Genomic DNA, 23,803 nt, shown 5'->3' with positions numbered 1-23,803 from the left:
GGGGCGTGGCCAAAGGGCGTGGTCAAAGGGGGGGCGCGTGGTCACGGCGCGGGGGCGTGGCGCGCGGCGGGCGGCGCATTGTGCGCGGTGGCGGCGGCGGCGCGGCCATGGAGCGGTGGACCGGGCGCGTGGCGTTGGTCACCGGCGCCTCGGTGGGCATCGGCGCGGCCGTGGCGCGGGCGCTGGTACAGCACGGCATGAAGGTGGTGGGGTGCGCCCGCAGCGTGGACAAGATCGAGGTAGCGGGGCGGGGCCGGGGGGTTCGGCTGCGGGAGGGGCGCGGCGGGTCTGATAGCGGAGCTTCCTTGGGCCCCGTGAGGGGGGGGGATCGGGGCGCGCCCCTGCCGTGCCTCACCGCGAGGCCTTTCCCGGCGGGACCGGACGGGGGCGGCGGGCGGAGCGCCCTCGGAGCGGTGCCTCGCCGGGCGCTGCGGGCTCCCGTCGCGGTGCCGTAGGAGCGGCCCGAGCAGCGGAGCCGGCTCCGTTCCCTGAGCCGCATCTGTCCGGGCGGGCTCATCCTGCGGGGAGCGGGCCGGGCTGGGCAGCGTTCAAGGGCACGCGAAGCGGTGCTCGGAGGGTTTCACGCGCTTCGTTAACGTTAGAATAAGACTTCGGTCCTTAACGTGTTCTTTACTCCTCCGACGAGCATCCCGAGAGCCGACTCGCAGAGCTCACGTGTTGCCGTAGGGGTGAGGGAGATCTCGGGTGCCCGGCCGCGATTCGGGGCACTTGTGGGCATCGCTGTGCGGCTGCGAGAGCAAAACCGCAGCTGCTGTTCAGAGGAAGGCGGAGCTGAGCGCGCTCATTGCTGCTCGGAGCCGCGCTGTTGGGGCAGGGAGGCTGCATCCCGTGTTGGTGCGTCCAGGGGGTGTGGAAGCGTGCTGGGAAGCAAATGAATCCGTGCCGCCCTATGGGGTTTAAGGAAGTGCTGATTTCTTTTTTTTTTTTTTTTTTTTTTAAGGCTGTTTCTTTTCTTTTTTGCTTGCTTGCGTTGCACGGGAAACAGAGATCTGACAACTCAGGGTCGGATGGGGCCGTGGGAGGGCTCGCACGGCTCTGCGGGGAGGAAAGCTGCAGGCAGTGCAGAGCTGTGGCAGCAGTGCGGGGCTGCGCTGTGCGCACAGTGCTTCTGCTGCCCTGACCCATTGGGATGGTGCTGCTCTGCACAGCCGACCACACTGTGAATGAATTGCCAAAAGACCCTGAGAAACAAAGCTTCCAGTGAGACTAAAACAGTAATGTACTGAAGAAACAGAACTTCTATTCTTCGTCAGTCAGAAGGATGCACGCCACTTGCAGGGAGGATAAAAGGTACCAACAGAACCTCCTGAGCTGCTCCCTGGGATGGCGTTCCTTGGGATCTCCCAGCGGTTTGGTGCTGCACACGACTCAGCCACGTGATGGATGATCTCTCTGGGTTGTTTCAGTACATGGCTGTGCTGAGCAGCACTGAGTGCTCACCTCTTGCTGCTGTCATCTGTCAAGTGCTTGAGTTAAACAGTGAGGCTCGTGGCTGGCCCTGGTTGGTTCTTTCTCCCAGGCTCTCAGGACTGACTCGTGTTTGCAGCCATTTGTTTTGGTAGGTGTCTGGGCTGTGTTTTGCTCTGTTGCTATTCTGGTTTTATTTATGTGCAGTGTGTGTCCTTAAAGAGGAAGAAAATGCCAGAGGTGCTGCTTGCTGGATGGGACTGGAGTTCAGGCTGGCTCAAGGTCACCGCGGGACGGCTCTGTCCCTCATCCTGCTGCAGGTCGGGCTTCTTGCTGCACCTTTGGGAGATCTGTGTGTGATAACCAAGCTTTTCTCCAGGAGCTTCGGCTTATTTTTTCTCTTTAGAGATGTTCAGGCCTCAGATTTGAGCCTACAGTGGGACTTGAGACTTTGGATGTGTTTGTATGAATAATCTCGGAGAGCGTGGGCGATGTGGAGGAGCCTGACCCGTGAGGCTGCTGCCTGTGGATGGGCTTTGGGCACACAGAGCAGTGGGATGGAAATGAGAGCATTGTTCCTTTCCCCCAATTAGTTATCGTGTAACCATGAAATACACTCATCTGTTAACTCTGGCTGCTGTTTTCTAAGCTGTTGTTTCTGGTCACGTTCTAGGAAGGTGTCCTGGCAGGAGCCTTGGTGGGATGAGGAGGATGTGCTGCTTCTAGGAGGGCTTTGGCCACAAAGGGCAAGATAGAGTGGTGAGGGGCTGCAGGGCAATGGCAGGATGAGGGTGGTGTTGGGGAGCTGAGAGCTCGGTGCTGTGAGGTGTGGGCACAAGGAGGGCTGGAGCATCTTGGCGGTAGGTGCTACAGGACAGATCTTTTTGCTCTCTTAAGATTGAATAGTTCACTAAATACTGCAGTAATTAGTGATGTTTGGAAGAGTGCACCCAGAAAAATAAACCAAGACATCTTGAGATGGGAGGAGTGCAAATGATGCGATTGAAAAACAGGGATATGGTGCTCACTTTGTAGTAATGAGCATAAGTTGTTTTTTTTAATGCTGTGCACTGGAGTCATCCATTTCAAGGAGAAGTTGCAGGAACCACTCTACATGGTGGCTTTACAGCCTGCTGTAAATGACTGAAAGAGTATGCAGTCTCATGGGGAGTTTAACGCGGGCAATAAATGCTATGTCAAGATTTCTTAATCTCTTGGAAAATCAGATAAGGGCTCGAGGCAAGATAACGAGTGAATTGCAAAGCTGTGGTTCTGGTATTAAGCCTGTGTCATGACTCCAGTGCTCCTTATTTGACTTTTGAATTGTTACTGGCTCACGGGCACTGCAGCAGCCTTGTTCTGTGCCATACAGAGAAGCTCAGATGGAACCCAGCGCTGTGCTGCGGTGTTGCCTCTTCTTTCCAAACCGGGTTTGATTTATTTTTCTCTCCATACACCCCATTATCTTTGCAGGTATGGTGACAGTTCACTTCCTCTGCGTGGCTGTGTGTTTGAGCTGCAGTGCTGACCCCTGTGCAGCCCTCAGCCCGGCCGGTTCCCCACAGCCGCCCTTTGTTTGACCCATTGTGCCGCTCTGCAGCTCGGTGTGTGTGGGCCAGCAGCGGTGGCTCTTGGGCTGCAGCCAGACTTTGAGGAGCAAAAGACAATTAAAATGATTTCACTTCATTCCTGCACGCCGGGAGATAATTTGGGTTGAAAGCTTGCTCAAAGTGCAAAGCCTGGAGTTGTTAGCAACTGCCACAGACTTCTTGGCATGTGGGCTTATGGAGTGCTCTCTACTCTTCTTTGTGTATTTCAAGTCGGAAGTGAGCTTAAATGCTCCATGAATTAGCCCAGAGCTTTTTGCACGTGAAGCTGCTCCCCATCCTTGGTGGCTGTGCTGTCACCCACCAGCTGGGGCTGCAGTGTGAGCTGCAACATCCCATGGACCAAAGGCAGCACATCACTGGTAGTGCCTCCATCGCACATCTCGTGGCCTGAGAGCAGCCCTGGATGTACCCTGGTGCTTTGGGAGCACAGGGAGGTATGAGCTGCAATGGGACAAGTTGTGCCTGCGGGGAGCGAGCCCTGTGTGCTGTGGGGCTGCCACTGCTTTGGAGAGCACCAGAGAGATTTAGAGATGGATATCGTGTGGCTGTTGTCATCGAGGAGATGATAGAGCTGTCCAGGAAGCCATAAATGTTGCTTAAATTACAAGGTTTAACTGACTGATTCTAATGCATTTGTGACAGTTATTGATCAAAGGTAACATTTATAACCGGGGACTGCATCCTCAAGGTTAGATCTTGCTCAAGAAATAGCCTTTGATAAGCTGAGCTGTTGCTTGCAGGCTGGAGCAGCCTGGCCCCTGAGGAGGCGAGGGCTCCCTTCGCTGTGTCTATGTGGGAGGGGAAAGGGACAGATGCTGTATGTGTCCCCTGCAGCCATTGCACGGCAGCTGGGCTCTGGCCCAGGCTGTGAGGGGTGCTCTTGGCCTTGTGGTGCTTTGGGGCAATTGATGTGAAAGCCGAGTTGTTTCATAGCAGGTGAGTGTGGAATGTCACTGCGTTGTGTGTGAGTCCCCAGGCAGGAGGTTGCCTGGTTCCAGCAGGCCCTGTGCTGTGGCCTTGCATGTCCCATCTGAGCTGTGCATGTCCCATCCATCCCTAGGGCACAGCCTGGTTGAGCTGCTGGTCTGCAAGGGGACCCTCAGTTATTTTTAAGGCAGCGGTTGCAGGTCTCAGCAGGATAATCCTAAGGCAGATTCTGCTTGTGAATGAATGACCTTCAGAGTATCCTTAGCCTCTGGAAGGGTAGTGGCCACCGTGCCTCACAGGTGCTGTCACTGCCGCTCATCCCTGACCAGATCCTTTCCTGATAAAATGAGAGATCCCATAAGCACCGCTCTGTGCAGCAGGAATGAGTGCTCAGCTGTCTGATGGCTTTCCCCATCTGTGAGGTGTGGGGGGGAAGGGTTGCTTTAAAACTGCTTCCATTCATCCACCCTCCCCCTTCACGTGATTTGGAACTATCTCATTGTGTGTTCTGTCTGCTGGGGTTTGTTAACAGGCAAAGCTCTGTAGAGGTAAAAGGGCACTGAGGATTTAACCCCAGCTCCTGCCAGCATCCCTACGAGGAGTGCTGCTGCTCATTTCCCGATGCTGTCTCTCGCTCGTCCCGGTTGTTCCTGTATGGATTTAAAGCTCAATCTTGTTGCATGGCGTGAAATGGGGATGAGAGTGGCAGTTGGAAGCACAGGACCTGTGCTGTGGCTCTGCTCGCCAGACTTTGCTCTCTGCTGCGCTCACGCGAATCAGTGCAGCCCTGCTGGGGCTGGTGGCTTAGCTCAGGATTAGCAGCGGCGCGGATGTGCCCGTGCTGATCCTGCCGTGCCCGCTGCCTGGCGTCGTGCTGGCGGCCCTGCAGGCTCTCGGTCGCAATGTGTGGCACCCACAGCCACGCTGTCCCAATGCTCGTGCTGCGGTGTGCCTGAGCCTTCATCTCTGGGCTGTAAATCCTGAGCATGCTGCAATTCAGGACCTGCGCCTGAGTTTTACTGCTGGGGGATATTGGAGAGCCTGGGAGGGAAGGCCTGCTGCAGTGCAAGCATGTGCTAATCTTTCTTTTCTGAAGAGGATTCGTTCAGGATTACACAGGTGCAGAGCAGAAGCTGATGAGACAGATAAAGGCGTGGGGAGCGCAGCTCCTGCCCAGCCCTCACAGCGCTGTGTGGGCAAACACTCAGTGCTGCCTGGCTGGAAAATGAAGAATAAATTGGGCCGTGGAGTGCTGGAAGTCAGAGGCTGGCTGTAGGCTCCTGCAGCAGGGATGTGCTGCTGCTTTATGGTAGCGAGGGGTGAGTTTTGGTCCGGCCCTGGGGAGTTTCTTGGCTACTTTCCCTCCGAAGGACAAGGTGTGCTCAGGTTTTCCTGGCCTGGTTCCTTGTGTGAGGAGCTTAGAGTGCGCTGTGGGGTGTCCAGGGCTGCTTCAGTGTCCCACAGGTGTGAACAGGAAGGCTGCGAGCAGAAAGGCCCCAGGAGAGCTCGTGGCAGAGATGTGGACAGACACCTGCTGCCCGTGTGGGTGCTCCAGCATCTCCTGCACAAACGCGGCGATGCATTTGGTTACAAAGCATGTAGCACGGAGATGTGTGCTGTTATCTGCTGGGTGCGGCGATGTGTGCTCAGGTTGCCTTGGCAATGTGCGCTGGAGCGGGCGGCGGTGCAGCAAGATGCATGAGCTGTCACTCTGCATGCAGGGAGGCACAGCCTCCTCCTGAGCCCCCCTGCGAGGGCTGCTGAGGGCCGGAGTGGCTGTGGGACAGCAGCTGCAGCCTTTGCAAGGGCGTGGGAGCGCTGAGGGAGGAAAACATCCACGTGCCTGGCTGCATGGGAACCTGCTGTATGTGCTTTGGAGCTGAGAAGTGGGCAGGCACCCACCATGCTTGTTTTAGGATAGTCATAGCTCAGAATAAGCAAGGAATATTGCTCTAATGAGCTGTCATAGTAGTGGCAGTGCTTCTCCTTCTCCTCTGCTCCTGTCTGCAGCAGTGTGATCTGAGCAAGCACCAAAAAAAAGTGCCTTCACCCTTGACGTAAGGAGCAATTGTTGGAATGCCTTTAGGTAGCAGGAGCTTCCAGGGTGATGGAAATACAGTGATTTGGCTTGTGTGTGCACCACTAGAAATTTAAAATTGTGAGCTAGAAAAAAATGTCTTGAATGCTGAACTGCTGAAAAGTACAGGGAGCAGAGAGGGCTCAGAAAGAGCAGCTCAGCTCCTCAGCCCTCTGGGGACTGCTAATAGCATGAGGAGGACATGACTGCACAACCAGACGCTTCTTTACCCAGGAGCCTGGCTGAGATTCCTGAGCTGAAGCCAGCTGAATGAACCTGGGCCACATCCCAGCTGTGGACAGGAGTCAGTGTCCATGGGACGGGTTTGTTGTGTGGTCCAAAGGTAGGTGTTGCTACAGGGTCCAGCTGCAGAGCCTGGGTAGCATCCAGCATGAGATGCCGAGGCGTCACTTGGTGCTGATGGAGGCCACGCTGCACCCTGGGTGCCCATCTGCGTTGTTTCTCACTGCTGGGAGCAGGGAAGCATCAGAGATGTCCAAGAAATTTTCCAGGCTTGTATTCTCTTCTCTTGTATGAAGTGGGATCTGTTTTCTTGGGATTATTTATGGAACGTGCTGATTTTGTGTGCCACCTTTGTGTCTTTGCAAGGTCTGTAAAATAAGTACATTTAGAGTGCTGAAGGATAAAAAAAAAATAGAGGGACCTCAATTTTCTCCAGGTTTTGAGCTTTTTCTTTCCTTTGACAGTGCTGAGAGTTTCTGGAGCAGCATAAAAATAATTCAGCCTCCCTGGTTAAATAGTCTGTGCTTCAGATGCACTTCAGGCAAACAGTCTGAAATCAGTGCTAATGCTTCCTCCTTCGTAGGTTTTCCTGCTGGTGCCCCCAGCTGAGCACTGCATGTTTGCTTTTCCATTTGAACCCTATTTTCCATGCTTTCTTATTCCTACCATTCTGCCTCATTTTGGAACAGAAGAGGATCTGAGCCAAGGAGCAGCAATTTGCAAACAATAAGTAAAAAGCATTGGTCTAAAGCTCAGGAGAGGTAAGGAGAATCACTTCACCGTTTTATTCATTTACACAGTCCTTTGAGACTCCTGTGGAGGCCCTGTCTGGGGACCTGACGCCATACAAAGAGAGCTGGAAGAAATCTGAGGTACTGATCATATACAGGCAAAAAGCCCCAGGTCCCCGGCTGCTCCTGGGAGGGGCTCAGTGCGATTATCTCCCTTTTGCAGAAGAGGAATCTGAGCTCTGAGTCTTGCCTTTGGTCACTGAACTCGCCATGGAAATGGCTGGAATAAACCCCAGCTTTATGTGCTATACGCTGTTGCACTGGTATTAAAACTTAATTAAAAGAAGCTTCAAACTTGCCAATCAGTAAAGTGAAAGGATTTTTAAGCCCCCGGTTTTCTTTTACATCTGTGGTGCTGTTCATTAGGTTTTTTTCTCCTTCATTTCCTTTAGATAGCAAATGTAATTGGGGTGACTTCAGTTTTTTTCCACTTGGTTTCTTGGTACAGCTCTGTATTTAAGGATAGCCTAAATCAGTAGGATGCAAGTACCTGTGATGAATGGCAGGTCAGATTAAAAATTACCTAATGGTTTCTGCTGGTTTTAATCTCTCTGAACTAAATGTGTCTGAAGTTAATAGGATGGTTTGCCAAATAAAGCCCGACGTGACGCTTTTCTTTTTTGCCTCCCCTTAAGAGTCCCCTGAAATGTTTATATCAATTAGTTTTGTAGAACCATGTCACCAGGACTGAATGTAAATGCATGGTGCTGTGCCCTCTGTAAATGTCTTGTGCACAAAGAGTGTTCACTCTTGGAAGAACAAACCGAGCCCTGATGTTTGGAAATCATCCATTAGGTGTGAGGCGTCCTTTCAGCCTTTTAGTAGACAGCTAAAAAATGTCTGGTAAACATCACGACCAGGGATTCTTTTCTGTCCCACCTGTGTGTAGGTGTTGGGTGCCTTTTTCATTTGCTCATTCCTTCGTTCAGCGTTGCTGAGGATTGAGATAAATCACGGTGAGATGGAGAAATTGGGCTGTGAGCAGGAGGTGCACTGTGGTCTGTGCATCTCGTGTGCGTGCTGCCATTTTGGCTCACTGTTTCTCACCAGCAATTTAGATGCCCAGAGCAGAGAGCTGATCTTCCCCAGCTAGCTTGAAACTCCATGAACACCGCCTAAAGCTGCATGCACACCAGAATTAGGGGGCTTGCATCAGTGTGATGAGTGACTCTCAGTTAAACGTTGTAACCTAGGCTGTAATTCTTATTCCTTTGTTGTCTCATTTTGGGCTGAGCAGTGCCAGCAGACCCATCTCCAAGCAGGTGGAAGTGGCGTGGTGCAGAGCTGATGGAGGTGCTGGCTCTGGGCTGGGTTGGTGCTGTGATACACACTCGCTTTCAAGTTGCTTCTGAGATCTAGGAAAGCAGCTTTTATTTCTTCTTTGCACATGTGGCTTTTCTTTAAGTGGAATGAGCATTCATTGAGGGGCTTAACTATTGCTCTGGAAAAAAAATAAATCTGCAGGCTCCCTAATTAAGAGACTGCCTTTACGTGTGTCGACGAACCGAGCCGTGGTTGATGTTCCTTTGAAGAGCCTGTGATGGCTTTATCTGGAGACGTGTGCTGCACGTTCAGCTCAGCCTGGTGTCAGCGCTGCTCAGCGCTTCGTTTTCAAAGGGAATTTGTTAGCATGAGTGCAGCCTGAGAGATGAAAGGATCCGTGCTGATTCCCATTTGAGGCAGTGAGAAACCAGGCAGGAAAAGCAGGATCTGGGGAGCTGTTTGTGGGCAGCTTTCTGAGGCTGGTGGTGGCAGGGGAGCCTCGCTGCAGGTGAGGCAGAGCTTTCTGGTGGTGTATCTGAGCCCTGAGCTGAGGAGAGGTGTGCAGGACGGCTAGCAGCTCCTTTGCATGCCTCTGTGCTATGGCATGTGGTGTATGGGCCCCTCCTGCCTCCGTCCAGGAGTTGTTCTGAGAGCTGCACCGAGTAGCAGAAAGTGACAGCAGAACATGGAAACTGAGATATTGAACATGGCAGCTCCCTCTGGGCCGCAGATGAGCTTGTCTGGCCTTCCCCGGCTGCGTCCCTGGGCTCTGTCTCCTTCCAGCCAGCTCCCCTGGCACAAGTCCTCTCCTGGGGGGTTCACTTGGATTCCCCGTGCTTGTATTTATCTTTTAAAATCATTGCTGTGACTTAAGGGGAGGGGTGGGTGCAGCAGGGCTGGGTTTGGCTGCTCTCTGTCTCACCTGAAGGTTATGAAGGATGAGAGGGAGGGCAGCCTTCCCCAGTTTTTCCCATCTTTAAGTTTGCAGGAGCAAGGCCTTATCCCTGCTGTACTTTCAGCATCCTCCAGCAGCCCCTCATTCTGCTTATAATTTCCTAAATGTCACTCTTGCAGATTTTTCCCAAACTGTTTTCTAAAGGGTGCACTTTGATCTTTAAAAATACATATATTTTTCAGACACGACCAGCACATAGCCAACAAGATTGCACATACAGCAAGGTGAAACCAGCCCTGAGAGGGTGTGGGGTTGGTTCGGTGCTGGGGGCACCTTTGTTCTCCGTTGGGCAGAAATATTGCTGAGCTCAGCTGCAGTGGGGCTCTCCTGAGAGCAAGATGCTGTTGGGATGCATCGATCTCCGGCGGAACTCGTTGTGCCTGTCCTCTCCTGGCTTGATGCTGTGACAGCAGTAATAATTCCTGTGCTGCTGCAGTGCCTCCGCTGAGCTGTACCAGAAGGGCAGTGGCTGCAGGAGCAGATCTTTAGGCTCAGGATGGTTTCAGCTTGTGGCCTGAGATCTGTGGAGACCTGCAATCTGCTGCTGAACGCCGAGCATGGCAAACCAGAGGGGGCTTAAACTTGCAGTCAGAAGCTTGCATCACCTCTGCCTCGGTCTTAGGGATTGAGAAAGGTTGAAAATCATTTACCAAGCAGAGCTCTTTGTGCCTTTATTGCTGTGAGGCCATGTGTTCTGGGTGCTGAGAGGGAGGGTGGCGTGGGGAAAACTTTGCTGTGAGGAGCTGATCACCAAAAAGAGCCTCTGGAAGGGCTGGGGTCAAGAAAACATTTCAGGGCTCAATGCTGGGAGTCAGCTCATAAGCTGCAGATGGATTTTCCCCCCTTTTTGGACATGGTGACCAACTTGCCATCCTGCCTCAGAGTGAGCCGATGCCAGCAGAGCTGCATTGCACTGAGATGTCACATTGGGGACAGTGCTGCAGGCGGTGCAGTTTGAGTGACGTGGTGGACGCTTGTAGCCGGAGTCCATCTCTGTGGATCCCAGACATCATGTGGCCCCGCCGTGCTGGAAGCTGTCACCGTCTCCGCTGTGACACATCAGAGCTGAGATGCTGCTTCTTGTTAGCGTCAGGGGAAAGGGGCACCGTGTGGAGGTTTGGCTGCGTCGTTAGCATGGGGCTGTCAGCGGCGCTCGGCCTTTCGTTTGCTTTATATCTGAGATCTGGAGGCTTGGGATGACTGTTGGTAATGGCTGATGAGGAATTGCAAGGCATGTGGTTGCTGTGTCCTTCATCCCCTCGGCGGTGTGGCAGCCCTGCAGCACATCAGCCCGGTCCTACAGCAGCATTTACTGGTGGTTTGCCAGCACCTGCTCCCATCCAGCTGTATGGCTTAGCATGGTGGGCAGCACAAGAGTGTTCCTTCTTTGAAAGAAGTAGGTTAATACATTAAAGCCAATGCAAAGCTACAGTCTACAAGCATTCATTTGTAATAGACTGAGCTCTGTTGCTGAGGCCACCACATACCTCCTGCAGCATTACAGGCCACGGAGGAGGCTGCATCAGGCTGAGCTTGCAGCCCTCAGAGCTTCCAGGAATAAACTGTAGCCCCTGTTGTTCCCACTGCACTGTGAGGCTTGTGGTGTGCTTGGATGTGCTGCACGCATTGTGCCTGGGTTTGCAGTTCTTTGGTTCTGCTCTCATGCAAGTACATAATCACAGTGCTACTTCCAAGCAGCAGTCACCTCTGCTCTGCTTCCAAGCAGTTCTGCTCTCCTGGGCCTATCCCCAAACAGAGAAGGCTGATGGATGTTTTCTTCCTTTCTCTCTTCCTCAGAAATTGGCAGCTGAATGCCAGAGTGCCGGCTACCCTGGGACCCTCATCCCATACAAGTGTGATCTCTCCAACGAAGAGGAGATCCTGTCCATGTTCTCTGCCATCAAGACCCTTCACCAGGGAGTTGATGTGTGCATCAACAACGCAGGGCTGGCGCGCCCGGAGCCTCTGCTCTCAGGGAAGACAGAGGGCTGGCGGACGATGATAGACGTGAGTAGTGCTGTGGGAGAGCAGGAGCTGTGTGTGAGCAGTGGCCTGGGATCCGCAAACAGCCGTATGTGGGAAGTAGATGAAGGGACCAGAAAATATTTTGTCACATTTCTATTTTTTATTTTTTAATGGGATCACATTGGCTTTCCACTTATTTAAACTATGCTCAGCTTGTCTAGATTGCATAGATGATTTTCTTTCATTCACCAGCACCATTGTGCCCATCTGTTTTGTGCGTGGAGCTGAGGACCACTCCCCCTCTGGCCCTGCCATGGCTTTGTGCTGGCTAGGCAGGAAGTGGAAAGGCATCATGTACTGCTGAGCCACTCGCCTTCACCCTGGAGCATGAAAATATTCAATACCTTCAGTAGTGTTTTTCCTTTAGATCAGTGTCTTTCTACAGAGTGATGAGCCTGGCTTTTTTTTCCCCCTCAGAATAGGAAATTGAATACAAACACTGGCTTTTGTAGCTAATCCTGTTAGTTTTAGCAATGGGTTTTAAAACAGGCAGATTCTTTTTGGCTTAAAAAGCTGTAATGCTTTTGTCTTTGAAGCTTCATTTTCTGCCTGTAATCTGGTTAAAGCTCAATACCAGCAAACCCATTTCATCTGCCAAACAGAGAAGCAGTGTGAATTGTTCGTGCCATTCACAGGCAGCACTTCTCTCAGGGCGTTGCTGCCCTGAGGTGCTCCCTGCATTCTTTTGGGACTTGTCACTGTGTGGCAGCCCTGCTCTGCACACACCTGGCATGCACAGCTGTGGGACATGTGCATGTTTGCGTGCTGCTGCCTTGCAGCTGCTTTAGGTAGATTTCCCCTTGTATGCTCCATATTTTTGTATGTGAAAGCATCATCTTCATGGGGAACAGGATTTGTACTTGAGCCTTTCAGTAAACCACAGTGCCTCTGCAGCAGCAGCAGCAGCTCTGTTGTAGTGAAGGAAAAAGATGTCTGTTTGAAAAGTTGTTAGAAGTTGCAGGCTTGGGGCCCCTGTGTCTGACAGCAGAGCCAGCCTGGATCTGCCTGCCCCATGGCAGCTGGTGGCCTTCCATCCAGCAGCAGTTCCAGGGGCTGTGTAAAGCAGAACAGGCACACAGAGGCCTCAGACTCCTGCTGCCAGGGTGAGAGCTGCTGTATTGTGTCTAATTAAGTTCTTGTTAGGATGTTGGCTGCTCTGCTCACTGCTGCGACTGCAGCCAAAGCAGGCTCTGCTTGGCTTTGTCTGCCCAGCCAGGCTTTTGTGGGTTGCCCAGCCCGGGTCACTGCACCGACGCATCTCCCTGCTCCCAGTTGCCATGGAATCTTTAAAGAAAATTAAGTGAAGTGTAGCTGAGGCTGAGTTGGAATAAAGCAGGGCACTTCCCAGCGTTGTTTTGCTGCGAGCCTGGCCCTGTGGGTCGCCTGCACCTTGTCCTGGTCGCTGTCATTCTGTCTTGTCTGGAAGCTTCAGTGTGTTGCTTTGTGTCACTCATGCTCCCTTTCCTTTGTTCCTCTGACCTTTTGTTCTTTCTGAAGTGGGCAGGCTGGTGCAGGGATGAGGCATTTGCCTGCTGCCTTCTCTCTGTGCTCCATTCCCGGAGCTCAGGTGGGAGCACTCCTTTGCTCTCATCTTCCACTAATTTTCAGGAGCAAGGATTTGGAAGGGGATTGCCCAGTAGGATACACTCCGTGCTGTTATTTGTGGTGGCCAGAAGTGGGATTTGGGAACCTGTGGGGTCCTCCTCCTTGTGGGCACTGCTGTGTGTGTGCCCTTTGGAACTGCTCTGTGGTGTGGCAGGAGAGAGGCAAGATTTCACATCCCTGGAGCAGGTTAGGAATCTAGACTGGGGGTATGTTCTATTCCCAGAGGTGATCTGCACTGTTTTGTCTGCACTCACTTGCTTGACAAAATTGCTCTTGCTGTTTTAGCTAGGGGAATAGGCTGAGACACCTAAGCTCCATGTACTGGCCCCTGGGGTGGCAGCAGAGTCAGGGGAAGATGGATTTGCACCAACAACTCTCCCTGCTGCAACACGCCAGCCCAGGGGAGCGCTCACCACATCCATTTCTGCTGTGTGCTCTGCTGCTTTCAGGGTCAGAATGGGGGAAAGCTGCCAGCACCTTTCATGGGCTGCTGACCAGGAGCAGGGAGGCTTCTTCCAAAGGTGGTTTCTGGAGAAAGGTGTTTGTGAGCAGCGTGCTTAGAAATGTGGATGGAGAGCTTCTGTGTGCTGCTGGGATGCAAGATGGGGAAAGTTTCTAAACAGCCATCAACGTATTGATTTGGGAGGCATTAGGGCCTTAAATTAAAGGCATTTTTTTTCTTTTTGTTAAATTGATTTTTCTTTCCATGCATTTTTTATGAGCTTTGAGGCTGGCTGTCTCTTTTCCAGGCTCCTCTCTCAGTATACATCTAGCAGTTGAAGTCGTGTTCTTATTTACTTATTCCTCTTCTTTAATGTTCCAGTTCCTTATTGTCTGGTATTTGTTCTAAAGGGAATAATCTCCAGGAGTTTATTCTTCTTGGTCTGCAGGAGCTTCAAGTTAGGAAAATCACGTTCCCACCGCTGCTGAGCAGCTGAGCTGTCAGATAGCAGATTCAGTGTGTGCAAGAGAAGGGAGCATTTTATCTCAGACGTGGTTCTGAGCCCTTCATCTTTCGATTTACAGCTTCCCCCTCTTTTCTCTCCACTTGTTTGTGAGCCTGTGCTTTATGTCAGGCTGGAGCAAAGTCCTCCGGCTGTCCCCGATCCGGTGCTGTGTACACACTGACTTGGGGCTCTGAGATCTGAGCAGCTCCTTCACGTTTTGCCTACTGACCTTTATAGCCAGGAATTCAAGCTGAACTTTCCACTTGCACTGTTCCAAGCACAAAGGACTGCAGCACACATCCTCCCACTGCTGTAGGCACTGAATGGGTTTGATTCTTGGCATTATTCACCGGCCAGTGAGGCTCTGTTCTTGTTGCTTTTATAAACCATCTGTGCATGGATGTGTGTTCTGTAACCTGCGTTTGTGTGTGTGCTTAGGAGCTGGGATGCTCAGTTTGATATCTTAAAAAACACTGATTCTGGGAAGCAAAGTGCTCAGCACCTCCAGAAACTGAATCCTTTATGTTCTCCCAGGCTGACAGTGGGAACTCATTAATTACTACAATGTGCCCTTATTGTTTCTGTTGCATTAGCAAACACATGCCGTGGTTGCAGACCTGCTGCATGAACCCAGAGTGCAGATGTACTGACCATCTTTTCCAAGAGACCTTTGAACTTACTGTTCTTAAAACAGAAACGTGCTGAAAAATGTCTTGTGCAGATATTTGCAACAAACAGCCTTTGTATTGTTTCTAGAATTGATGTAGCCATTAGAACCTGCTCCTTTTCCAGGCGTATTTTTAGGTTCTTGAGTGCCTGCTCTATGTTTTGAAGTGGGATAGGGATCCCGAAATCCTGTGGGTGCTTTCAGGAGAAGAGCTGCCTTCCAGCTGGTTGTTTTGTGTCCCTGCAGTGTGGGCTCTGGCCTTTCCCATGTGGCTGTTGATTAGTATCTTGCTTTGCCAGTAGTTGTCAAAATGTTGTAACTGCCCACGCAAGGCAGCATCGCTGGGTGTGAGTCACTGTGCTGCAGCCTGGCTCCGTCCTGCTGGCAGGCTGATGTTACCCTCTAGTGGCCCGTGGAGATGGAGTGGAGCGGGCAGCGACTGCAGCAGCGATGCACTGCACTGAGGCAGAGAGGAAAACAAAGAGGAGGGAGTTTGGGTTAAAATTACTTTTTATTTTATTATGCTCAAAGTCGGCTCTTCACTCGGTTGATGTGTGAGACTGGAGCAGCTTACTCCCATTTCTCCTTGACTTTCACCGTGAAATCCACAAGATTTCAAGTGCCCTGCTTGTTCTGGGCTTTGCTCCAGTGCTGAGGTGCTGCTTCTGCTGACATGTCTGCAAAGTTGTGATTCTGTTTCTTCCTTGCACAGCTAAGGTAAATCTTCAACCTGGTGCTGGGGAATTATCGCTATGGTTCCAGGTACAATGGCTGAGATATCTGGCAGTGACTGTGTGCTCAATCAAAGTGCACTTGGATTAGGATGGTTACTTCACTTATTGTGTTGCCTGGGTAATCCATGTTAACGTGGGATCAGATAAGAATACTATTAATCTGTGCAAAGACCAAAACCCATAAGCATATTCTCTGTTAATGAACAGGAAATAATGACTGAGACAAAAGCAATGGCTGAAGATCCTTCAGCTGTCCCTCAGTCATCCGTCCAGAGTGCTGCTCAGTAATCAAACTCTGAAATGTGTCTCTTTTTGCCTTCTGCTTTCTAGTGTCCCAAGTAACGTTCTTCTCCTGTTGCTGCATTTTTGTCCTTTTGTGTTGCCAACCTCTAGCTAGCTCTCCCTAGTTTTTGTTTCTAAGTTGTATGGAGATGACAGACAGTCACTTGCTGTCTGCACGACCTTGTTCCTGCTGCTTCTCCCATTTATAGTTACACCTGACTTCTGATTCATCAGAAACTTACTTCTTCCTGGATATTTAGTTCACAGTAGTGCTTTTGAACTTGCCTGGCCTGCTTGCTTGGTTAAAAAGTGACATGCCATTAGGTAGGGCCTGCCAGCATGCCCTGCACTGAAATGGTTTCATCCTTTCTAAAGGGCTTCAGCAAATAGTTTCCACCTTTTGGTCACTGTTTTGAACATAAAGCACTATAAACTTGAGCAGTTAGCACTGCTGCTGACAGGCTCATTGGTCTCACACATACCTGTGGGTGCTTGGTGCTCTTGTATTACAGGTGGGGGAATTTCCATGTCTCTACTTTCCTGGAAACTCTGAGTGTGTGTTTTATGGCCAGCAAATTGTCAATCTGTGCTCTAAAGATGGCACCTTGCAGGGGTGATGTGACTTTAGTATAACTGAAACCACAGCGTGCTGGGCAGCGATGGTTCAAAGAGCAAGTACTTGGAAAGCTGTGGGTTGTGTACTAAAGGATACATCACCTTTTCCTTCTTTCTTTGGTTTACCCAGTGGAGGAGGATATCAGCAAGCAGCATGGCAGATCAGCGGCTTTCACATCTCAAGAGTTGCTTGCCCCCTTGGGCCCTCCTCAGAACAACACGATGATCCTTGGCTTCATTTGTGCATGGGAAGCTCTTTGGCCATGTGGTTTGCAGTGCCTAGCAGTGCCTGGCTCCCTGACAAGGCGCTATCTGGGGATTTCCACTTTAACTGGCTGACCTAATTACCCACTGCTAGCGTCCTATCGGCTCTCCAAACCCTGGTGTGCTCAGTGCTGTATGAGATAATTTTGTCTCATGGAAGGACTGCTGACTGGGGGGTGTTTGGGGCTCTCTTACCTTGCACGCAGCCCTCACACTTGCCCATAAAACTATGAAGTCTATTTGTTTTTGGCAGAGGCCAAGGTCTGTCTCACAAAACAGGACCTCTGTGCCTCTCCTGCCTAAACCCTTTATTATTGCAGCCCTGAGCACAGTTGCAATGTAACGTGGGCTGTGGGGCTGTGTGTGCAGTGAGGTCTGTGTGGGTGCATTTCCCTCCTCTGTTGGTGTTAATAGGAAATGCCATGCGTTGGGACTTTTGGATGTGACTGTGCTCACATACGAGCTGTGCAGGACAGGGCTGCATTGGTGCAGCTTTGCTGCAGGCTGATCGTTGCTGTGAGGAGGTTGCGGTGGGAGGCTCGCAGGGCCTGGGCTGCTGCTCTTAGTCTCCACTTCTCTTGTCCCTCAGGTCAACGTGATGGCTGTCAGCATCTGTACCCGGGAGGCCTATCAGTCCATGAAGGAGAGAAACATCGATGACGGTCATATTATTAACATTAACAGGTACACAGGGTGGGAATGCAGGATCTGCCATGTGGGATTAGAGCAGAGGAGCTTTCACCTTTCTGGGTGGGCTCAGTGGTATGAGGATCATGATGGCTGACTTTTCCAAACTTCTTTTTTAACCTCTGCTTGTCTAAATACAACAAAGACCGAATATGCTGTTGGTTCTTTCTCAAGGCTGCATATCCCCCTCCTCAGTACTCTCCTTTCTGCCCTCTCCTCAGCATGAATGGTCACAGCGTTGTGCCACAGTCTGTGGTGCACTTTTACAGTGCCACCAAGTATGCAGTCACAGCACTCACAGAGGGGCTGAGGCAAGAACTCAGAGAAGCAAAGACTCATATACGAGCTACAGTGAGTACTGGGAGGGTTCTCCCTCTCTGCTGGCTTTGTGGGCTGCTGAGTTTTGTGGGGCAGAGTTCTGGAGGTTTTGCTTTTGTTGTTTTTAGTTTGTGTTTGTTTTTTCTATTACTGAAGGAGAATTACAAATCCTATTAGGATGTGCTCTGCTCTTTTCCAGTGTATATCTCCAGGACTGGTAGAAACAGGATTTGCTTTTAAGCTTCATGATAATGACCCTGAGAGAGCTGCTGCAACCTATGAGAGCATTCGGGTAGGACATGGAGATATGGGAGCAGAGGGAAGTGGCTCTGATCGTAGTTTAACAATCTTTCTCCTGGCGAATTGCACAAGAAGCTATTTCTGCAGAATGCATAATGCTTTCCAGAATAGTCAGCATCCTCCAAGTCTTGGCACTCAGACCTCAGATATTGCACTCATTTTTAAACATTGTGCAAATCCTCGTTCAGGTTTAGTTTCTCATTCTCTATATTTTTTCTTACTTTGATGTACCTATGATGATGTAAATAAATCATCAGTCAGCTTTGAAATTTTGCAGGCTGTGACTTCTTTATTACAGAGAAAATACAACAAGCAAACATGTCTACACACGGATGGGCAAGAAGCGTGTGCTGTACTGCAAGCAGCTGTCATAGCATTTCTTGCTCTTCTCTGGAAATTTTTTTTGTAAGGATGGCAATGCTTGAGCTGGCAGAGCTGCTGTGCCCATAGTTTGGCGAGTTGCTTAGCCACACTGTAAGCCACTGCAGCTCTTCTACCCATCCCCAGAGTGCCCTCTTTTCTGCTGAGCAGCTGCTCGTTTGCTCTTTGTCTTAGCACGTAGCTCTTTGATTGTACAGACACATGTCACATATATGTGACACACACGTACAGATGTGTCTTCTCAGCTCTTTAGAGAGGCGTTGTCTCCATATGTTTTTCTGCCCAGCACTTGAGGATCTTAATTCTAGCAGACACTTCCAAGCATTTTGTGGAAAGATTATTCACATCAAACAGATCAGCACCAGGCACTTCCTTTATTAATTTTTTAATGGATTACTTTTTTCCTGCTTGCTTCCATCTTTTTTGAAGTGCCCCAGTGACATTTGAAACTTCTTATTGATGGTTATGAAGGGAGTGATTTTATAGTTAGTTTTTCCTAAAATGTTCTTTGTCTTAGATTCTTTTCTCTGTCTTCCCAGTGTCTCAAAGCTGAAGATATGGCTAATGCTGTCATATATGTCCTCAGTGCCCCACCTCATGTACAGGTAAGCTGTGGTTGAGTTAAAGGACTCTGCTTTAAGTAGGCATTTAAAGGAGGAAAAAGTAACTGCTGCCCTGATATTTGCTAATCAGTATTGCAGCTGCCATGTCAGCTGTGTGCTTAGTGGAGCTGGGGATTAGTAGTGATCACATTTGTTTACAGTTCCCTTATAGCAGCTTTGGGACCATGCTGCTTAGGCCACCCACACCCACGTATCCATCCAGGATTGCTCTGACTGCAGAGAAGGATTGTGCAAAGCAGGGGGAGTGGGAGGGATACGGGCACGTCTTGTCCCTTCTGGACAGTGCCGTCTGAGATTTGCTGACTGTCTTACAGCTGGTTCAGGTTCTGCCAGTTGCCAAATGTGTTGGGCTGGATCCTGCCAAGGTGCTTCTGCTGCCAGAGGGACTTCTTTCCTGGGAAACAAGAAATAAGTGACCAGCTTTGAGCGGGAACCAGGAGGAGGGAAGAATGGTGTCAAAGTTTAGGATGTTGACTAAGCTGCTGTTGCAAAAGCAAACTTTGATCACGAGATGCTTAGCAAACCCGTAGTATGATCTCTGCTCCTTTGGAGCAAGGTGCAACCATCTTTGACGTTAGATCAGTCCAGAAGCACAGCAGCTGAGGGGTCCTGTCTCTAATGAAGCTGGCCTTCTTGCCTTAAGAGCACGAAAGGTCATCCTGGGGGCTAATGAGGAAAGGTAAAAGCAGTGCCTCTGTTTCATCCTCTGAGGAGGACCATACTTAAGACTTGATTATAAACTTTTATAGTTCAGTGGCATCTCATACTCTTTTCTGTGCATTTTGCTCTTTTTTCCTTTCTGCTATAGGCAAAAAAGTTACATTCACTTTTATTTCTTTTTAGTATCTCAGCTAAACAGCCTTATTTTTAGTTGCAGGAACTTCCTTTGCGTGCAGCTTACCACGGTAACAGTACAGCATGCGAGTACACAGTGCAAGGTTTAACATATGTCAGTGCTGCAGCAAAATCATGTGCTGGTCTCTTCTAGATTGGAGATATACAGATGAGGCCCACGGAACAGATATCATAGCAAATGAAGAAGACCGTGAGCAGCACCGTGTATCCACTCCACTTGGAACCCTCTGGCAATGTGGGTTTCATCAGCTGGCTAGCAACGTTTTATTCAAGTACCAAGGATCATGTTTGAAGAATTATTTTTCTCTCCCTCTCTCTCAGCTGGTGCTGGTATGGAGCCAGTTTTAAAAAAAATATATATAGTAGTGAGTCTCTTTCTCCCCTACTCTTTTGGAAACTGAGTAAGAGTAAAATGTATTTGAAAATAATGCAGGGAAGTGGTTTGTGGAAGATTGTCTCCAGACTGGCTTATTCTTCTTTTTGCTTTCTTTTCAAGGTTGGTTTGATCTTATTTGATGTCTGGACATAGGTGAAGTGGCACAAGGTGTTTGCCAGCTTCCATGTGCTTAGGGTTTGAGATTTCTGGTGGATGTCATCCATTTATTTTTTACGTTTCTTCTCATCATTTTGATGCTTTTTTGGTAATGATGGATGTGATATTTTCTTCTCTCATATCCCACTGCCCTAAAGCCAATGTACAAACTCACCCTGCCTTCCCAAACCCTCCCTTTGCATTCATATGAATTGTGCCTGCCAAGTTTGAGGAGGTATAAACACGTGTGCTTGCTGTTTCTTTCTTTCTAGGTAAGTAGGTAAATAGTTTTGGGAAAAGAACCTGTATTTTTTGCAGGTTGGAATGATCTTCTAAGTGGCATAGGTACAGTAAGAGTGAGTTGTTTGGTATTTTTAATAAAAATTAAATGTGCTGTCTTGTGACCACCTTTATCCTTGGTATCATCACCCAGCACTCTTGTTCGTTTTCTGTATGTTTGATATTTGCATGCATTGATGCTTTTTGGAAGTATTGATCGGTCTTTGAAAGATGTATGATGCTGTTTAAGTGCTGATCACTCTTAAGTTGGAAATATTGGAATTTTGTTTATATGCAGAGATACAAACTCAGAGAGAAAGAGAGAGAGAGAGAGTGAAATGAACCATGCTGAAGCTGTCCAAAATGAAAATACATTAATAGGGGCATTTGCTACGAAGCAGTAGTGAAGGGTTTGCTTTGGATCTACTGCTTCTATGCTGGTGTGGCCCCACTGTTTTGCTCTGGGTTTCCTCTAACTCGAGGGAGGGGGGTGTTAGCCCCCTGGCTGGTGCATGCACAGCTGGAGGTGACTTGAGTTGTTTTATTTGCTCTTACAGTGTGGCAGAAACATATCTGCATTGAGCCCAACTTCATTTGGCGCTGTTAATGTGCATGTTGCCTTAAGGCTGCAGTCTCTCCTGCTGTACTTTGGATTTCCTCTAGTACTTCAGCAGGTGAACACCTTGTTGCAGGTGGAGCTGGTATGATCAGCTGATTTGAGTAGAGGACTGAGAGCCAGAGAAACTTGGTTTGGATTGTTTTGCTTATGCCAGTGCAGCTCTGTGGGAGTTCATCTGTGTTACAGCACCACAAGGGAGACCAGGACCAGACCACTATGTCATGAATTCCAACTCCCTGTATAACCTTGGGCAAGTCGCTTTACCTCTCTGCCTCAGTTGACCCATCTGTAAAATGGGGATAATAATACTTAACCTACCTCACAGGGGTGTTGTGAGGACTCGCAAGCTGTTCTGTAAAGCACTTTGAATATGAGAGGCGCTACGTAAGTGCTGAGTGTTGATATGAAGTATTATTATTAATTAAATCTCATGATGCATAGAATTCCTTGTGCCAAAGGTGAGCAAGCATGGAAGGCTGTAAGGGGGAAAGTGGTAAAGCATTCCTTCGTAATGGTAAAAACAAAGGCCGTGTGGCCCTGTTCTTTTCATCTTTATAAATACACTCTCATGGTGTGTTCTGTCCCTCATCTGTCACCGGTTTCTGCTAGTTAGTACATGTAACCTTGTGTCTGGATTTGGCCTTTCAATTTACTCTGAGTGAAATTCATGCCCTGTGGCAAAGTCTTGCACTACTCTGATGCACTGCCCTCCTCCACGTAGCTGCGGCGGTGGCTCTGTGTAGGTTCTTGCTGCAGAGCTGACTTTCACCTGCAGCACCGAGTTAGACTGTGCCCTGCAAGGAGCAGCCAGTCCAGGTCTGCACGCAGCCAGCGATGCTCAGTGCAGTGGAAAAAGCCTGTGCTAGCTGGAAAAGCTCTTCAGCCTCCATGCTGCTGTGGTGCACAATCCAGAGGCCTTTTGCTAAGGAAGGTCCAACCCCAAACTGCCATGTTCAGCTGTACTTCATATGAAAACTGTGAGATTTTTCCATAGGTTTTTCTTTCACAAGAGTTTGTTTAAGTCAACAGGTGCAGCATGCACCGTTTTTTAAAAAGAACTGAACTAGAAGCTGAGGGTCAAAAAAGAAAGAGTTGAGAAATTAGCAGGAAAAAAAATAGGCAAGGCTGTGAGAAGCACTGTTGAAATGGCTGAATTGGTGGCTGCAACTGTGTGTGAAATTCAACAGCTGTTGAAATGAATGGCTGAGACAGGACCTGGCTTATCTTTCTGCTCTGCAGATGTAAGGCCTTGAAAAGGGGCCAGTGTGGATAGTCACTCCTTGCAGATGCAACTTGGCTGACCTGCAGCCCTGGAAGTGTTTTTTCTCCATGAGTGTTTGAAACATTTGCACATCTTTAAAACATCTCGTCCTTGAAATGGTATCTATTATGTTTTTCCATTTCGAATGAGATTTTGGGGGATGATTTTTTCCTGCCGGATGACTTCCTGCCTCTGGCTGCTTTCCCATGTGAAGTGCAGCCCACAGAGGAGTTTGGCACCGGGAGCTGGGCCTGTCTGCCTCGTGTGACCTGGTGGCACCTCGAGCCTTCTTCCTGGGCTGGGATAAGGTTGGCAATGTGACCCAAGGTGTTCAGAAACAGACAGGAGAGCGACCTGTGCAAGTTATCAGTAGGCTTCTAATTTGTGAACTAGGAAATAAAGAATAAAAAGAGAGGCGCAATGTAGTTCTTCTGTTGCATATCGTAGTTCGTGTTTAAACATAACATCCTTTTTACTGTTCACAGCTAAACCTATCTTTTGTGAAGAGTTCAAACAGAAACATGTGAATTTGGTTCCTCACGGGGAAAAAAAAATGCAATTGCTTTCTAGAGCAGAATAGCATCCAGTTGTCTCATGGATGACCTGTGGAGATTGGACTCGCCCTTCCCTGTTCAAATGAAGCCGTGCTCCACAGGGATTTGCTGAAATCCCCAGGTAGGCTGCTGGGTTTGGCTAAAACTATGCAAGGGATGAGCCAGTACTGCTGTGCAGACTTGGATATTGAACGCTTTCAATCTCCCACGCTTGTTTGAAGCGAGGTGCATTATTGCTGTTGTTAAATGAAGGATTTTTACTTTCCGGTCCTCTTTCAGGTTGTCCAAGTGCAGAGGCTCAGGTTTGCTGTCATTAAAACACAATGTTTTTGCAAATAAGTAGTGAATAGCTGAGTTGTCTGCCTTGCTGGATTTGAGGCAGTTGTTTTGGATACCTTGTAAACAGGTAGAGAGCATTTGTGGAATTAAAAGCATGTTTGTTTTTTCTAATCTTGTGCTTTCCTTGTTTTTCCTACGTAATAAATGTCATCAATTGTGTTAACATTGCTGTACCTCTAGGAGATGTTATGTGGCAGTCTGTGAGTACTGCTGGCAGATCTCGGCTCTCATTTTGGGTGGGAGGAACCATGGATGCAGTTGGCTCTGGCAGGCAGCAGGATAAGATCATTTTACTCAAGAAATCTCCATCTGTATAAACAGCAGAAGACTGCTTCAGTAGAAGATGGAAACCCTTCTCTCTGCAAACTCCTTTTAGAAGAGATAGTCGTGGAACAATTGCCATCTCTTCCCTTATGAAAGGAAAAGATGGATATGAAGTGGTTTGCCACTGGAGCAGCGTTTTGGTTTTGGGTGTTTGGTGAGCTGAAGTGAGACAACGTGGGGAGCATCGCATGCACTCTGGAACCTCTGCCCGCAATGCCAGAGGCAGCACGTTGTGATTACTGTGTCCGGCTAGAATAGAGCAAGGTTTTGCCCTCAAAACTCGTATTTCCAGCTCTCG

At 49.4% G+C, this 23,803-nt stretch overlaps 1 protein-coding gene across 2 annotated transcripts; it reads left to right on the top strand.

The window, feature by feature from the left end:
* The first annotated feature begins 70 nt into the window (after window positions 1-70).
* On the top strand, window positions 71-23,344 carry DHRS11 (dehydrogenase/reductase 11). 2 transcript variants are annotated; one of them, XM_048966929.1, is made up of 7 exons: window positions 71-239; window positions 11,092-11,301; window positions 17,023-17,117; window positions 17,342-17,471; window positions 17,638-17,730; window positions 18,659-18,724; window positions 19,731-23,344. In XM_048966929.1, the coding sequence occupies exons 1-7, from the start codon at window positions 108-110 to the stop codon at window positions 19,770-19,772; spliced, it is 768 nt and encodes a 255-aa protein (XP_048822886.1). In that variant the 5' UTR covers window positions 71-107; the 3' UTR covers window positions 19,773-23,344. The 2 variants fall into 2 exon arrangements, with proteins under 2 accessions (XP_048822886.1, XP_048822887.1); XM_048966930.1 differs by lacking the exon at window positions 71-239 and adding an exon at window positions 1,668-1,748.
* The last annotated feature ends 459 nt before the right edge of the window (window positions 23,345-23,803 follow it).

The sequence above is a fragment of the Lagopus muta genome, chromosome 20, assembly GCF_023343835.1.
Source record: "Lagopus muta isolate bLagMut1 chromosome 20, bLagMut1 primary, whole genome shotgun sequence".
In the NCBI taxonomy this organism is placed as follows: domain Eukaryota; kingdom Metazoa; phylum Chordata; class Aves; order Galliformes; family Phasianidae; genus Lagopus; species Lagopus muta.
The sequence above is the reverse complement of the archived record's forward strand: the minus strand, read 5'-3'. Positions and strand labels throughout refer to the sequence as shown.

Excerpts from the sequence above, each read along its gene's own strand:
- DHRS11 (XM_048966929.1), top strand. The coding sequence starts at position 108 with ATGGAGCGGTGGACCGGGCGCGTGGCGTTGGTCACCGGCGCCTCGGTG. Across the intron at positions 11,302-17,022 it reads GCTGGCGGACGATGATAGAC|GTCAACGTGATGGCTGTCAG; the intron begins GTGAGTAGTGCT and ends CTTGTCCCTCAG. Across the intron at positions 17,731-18,658 it reads CAACCTATGAGAGCATTCGG|TGTCTCAAAGCTGAAGATAT; the intron begins GTAGGACATGGA and ends CTGTCTTCCCAG.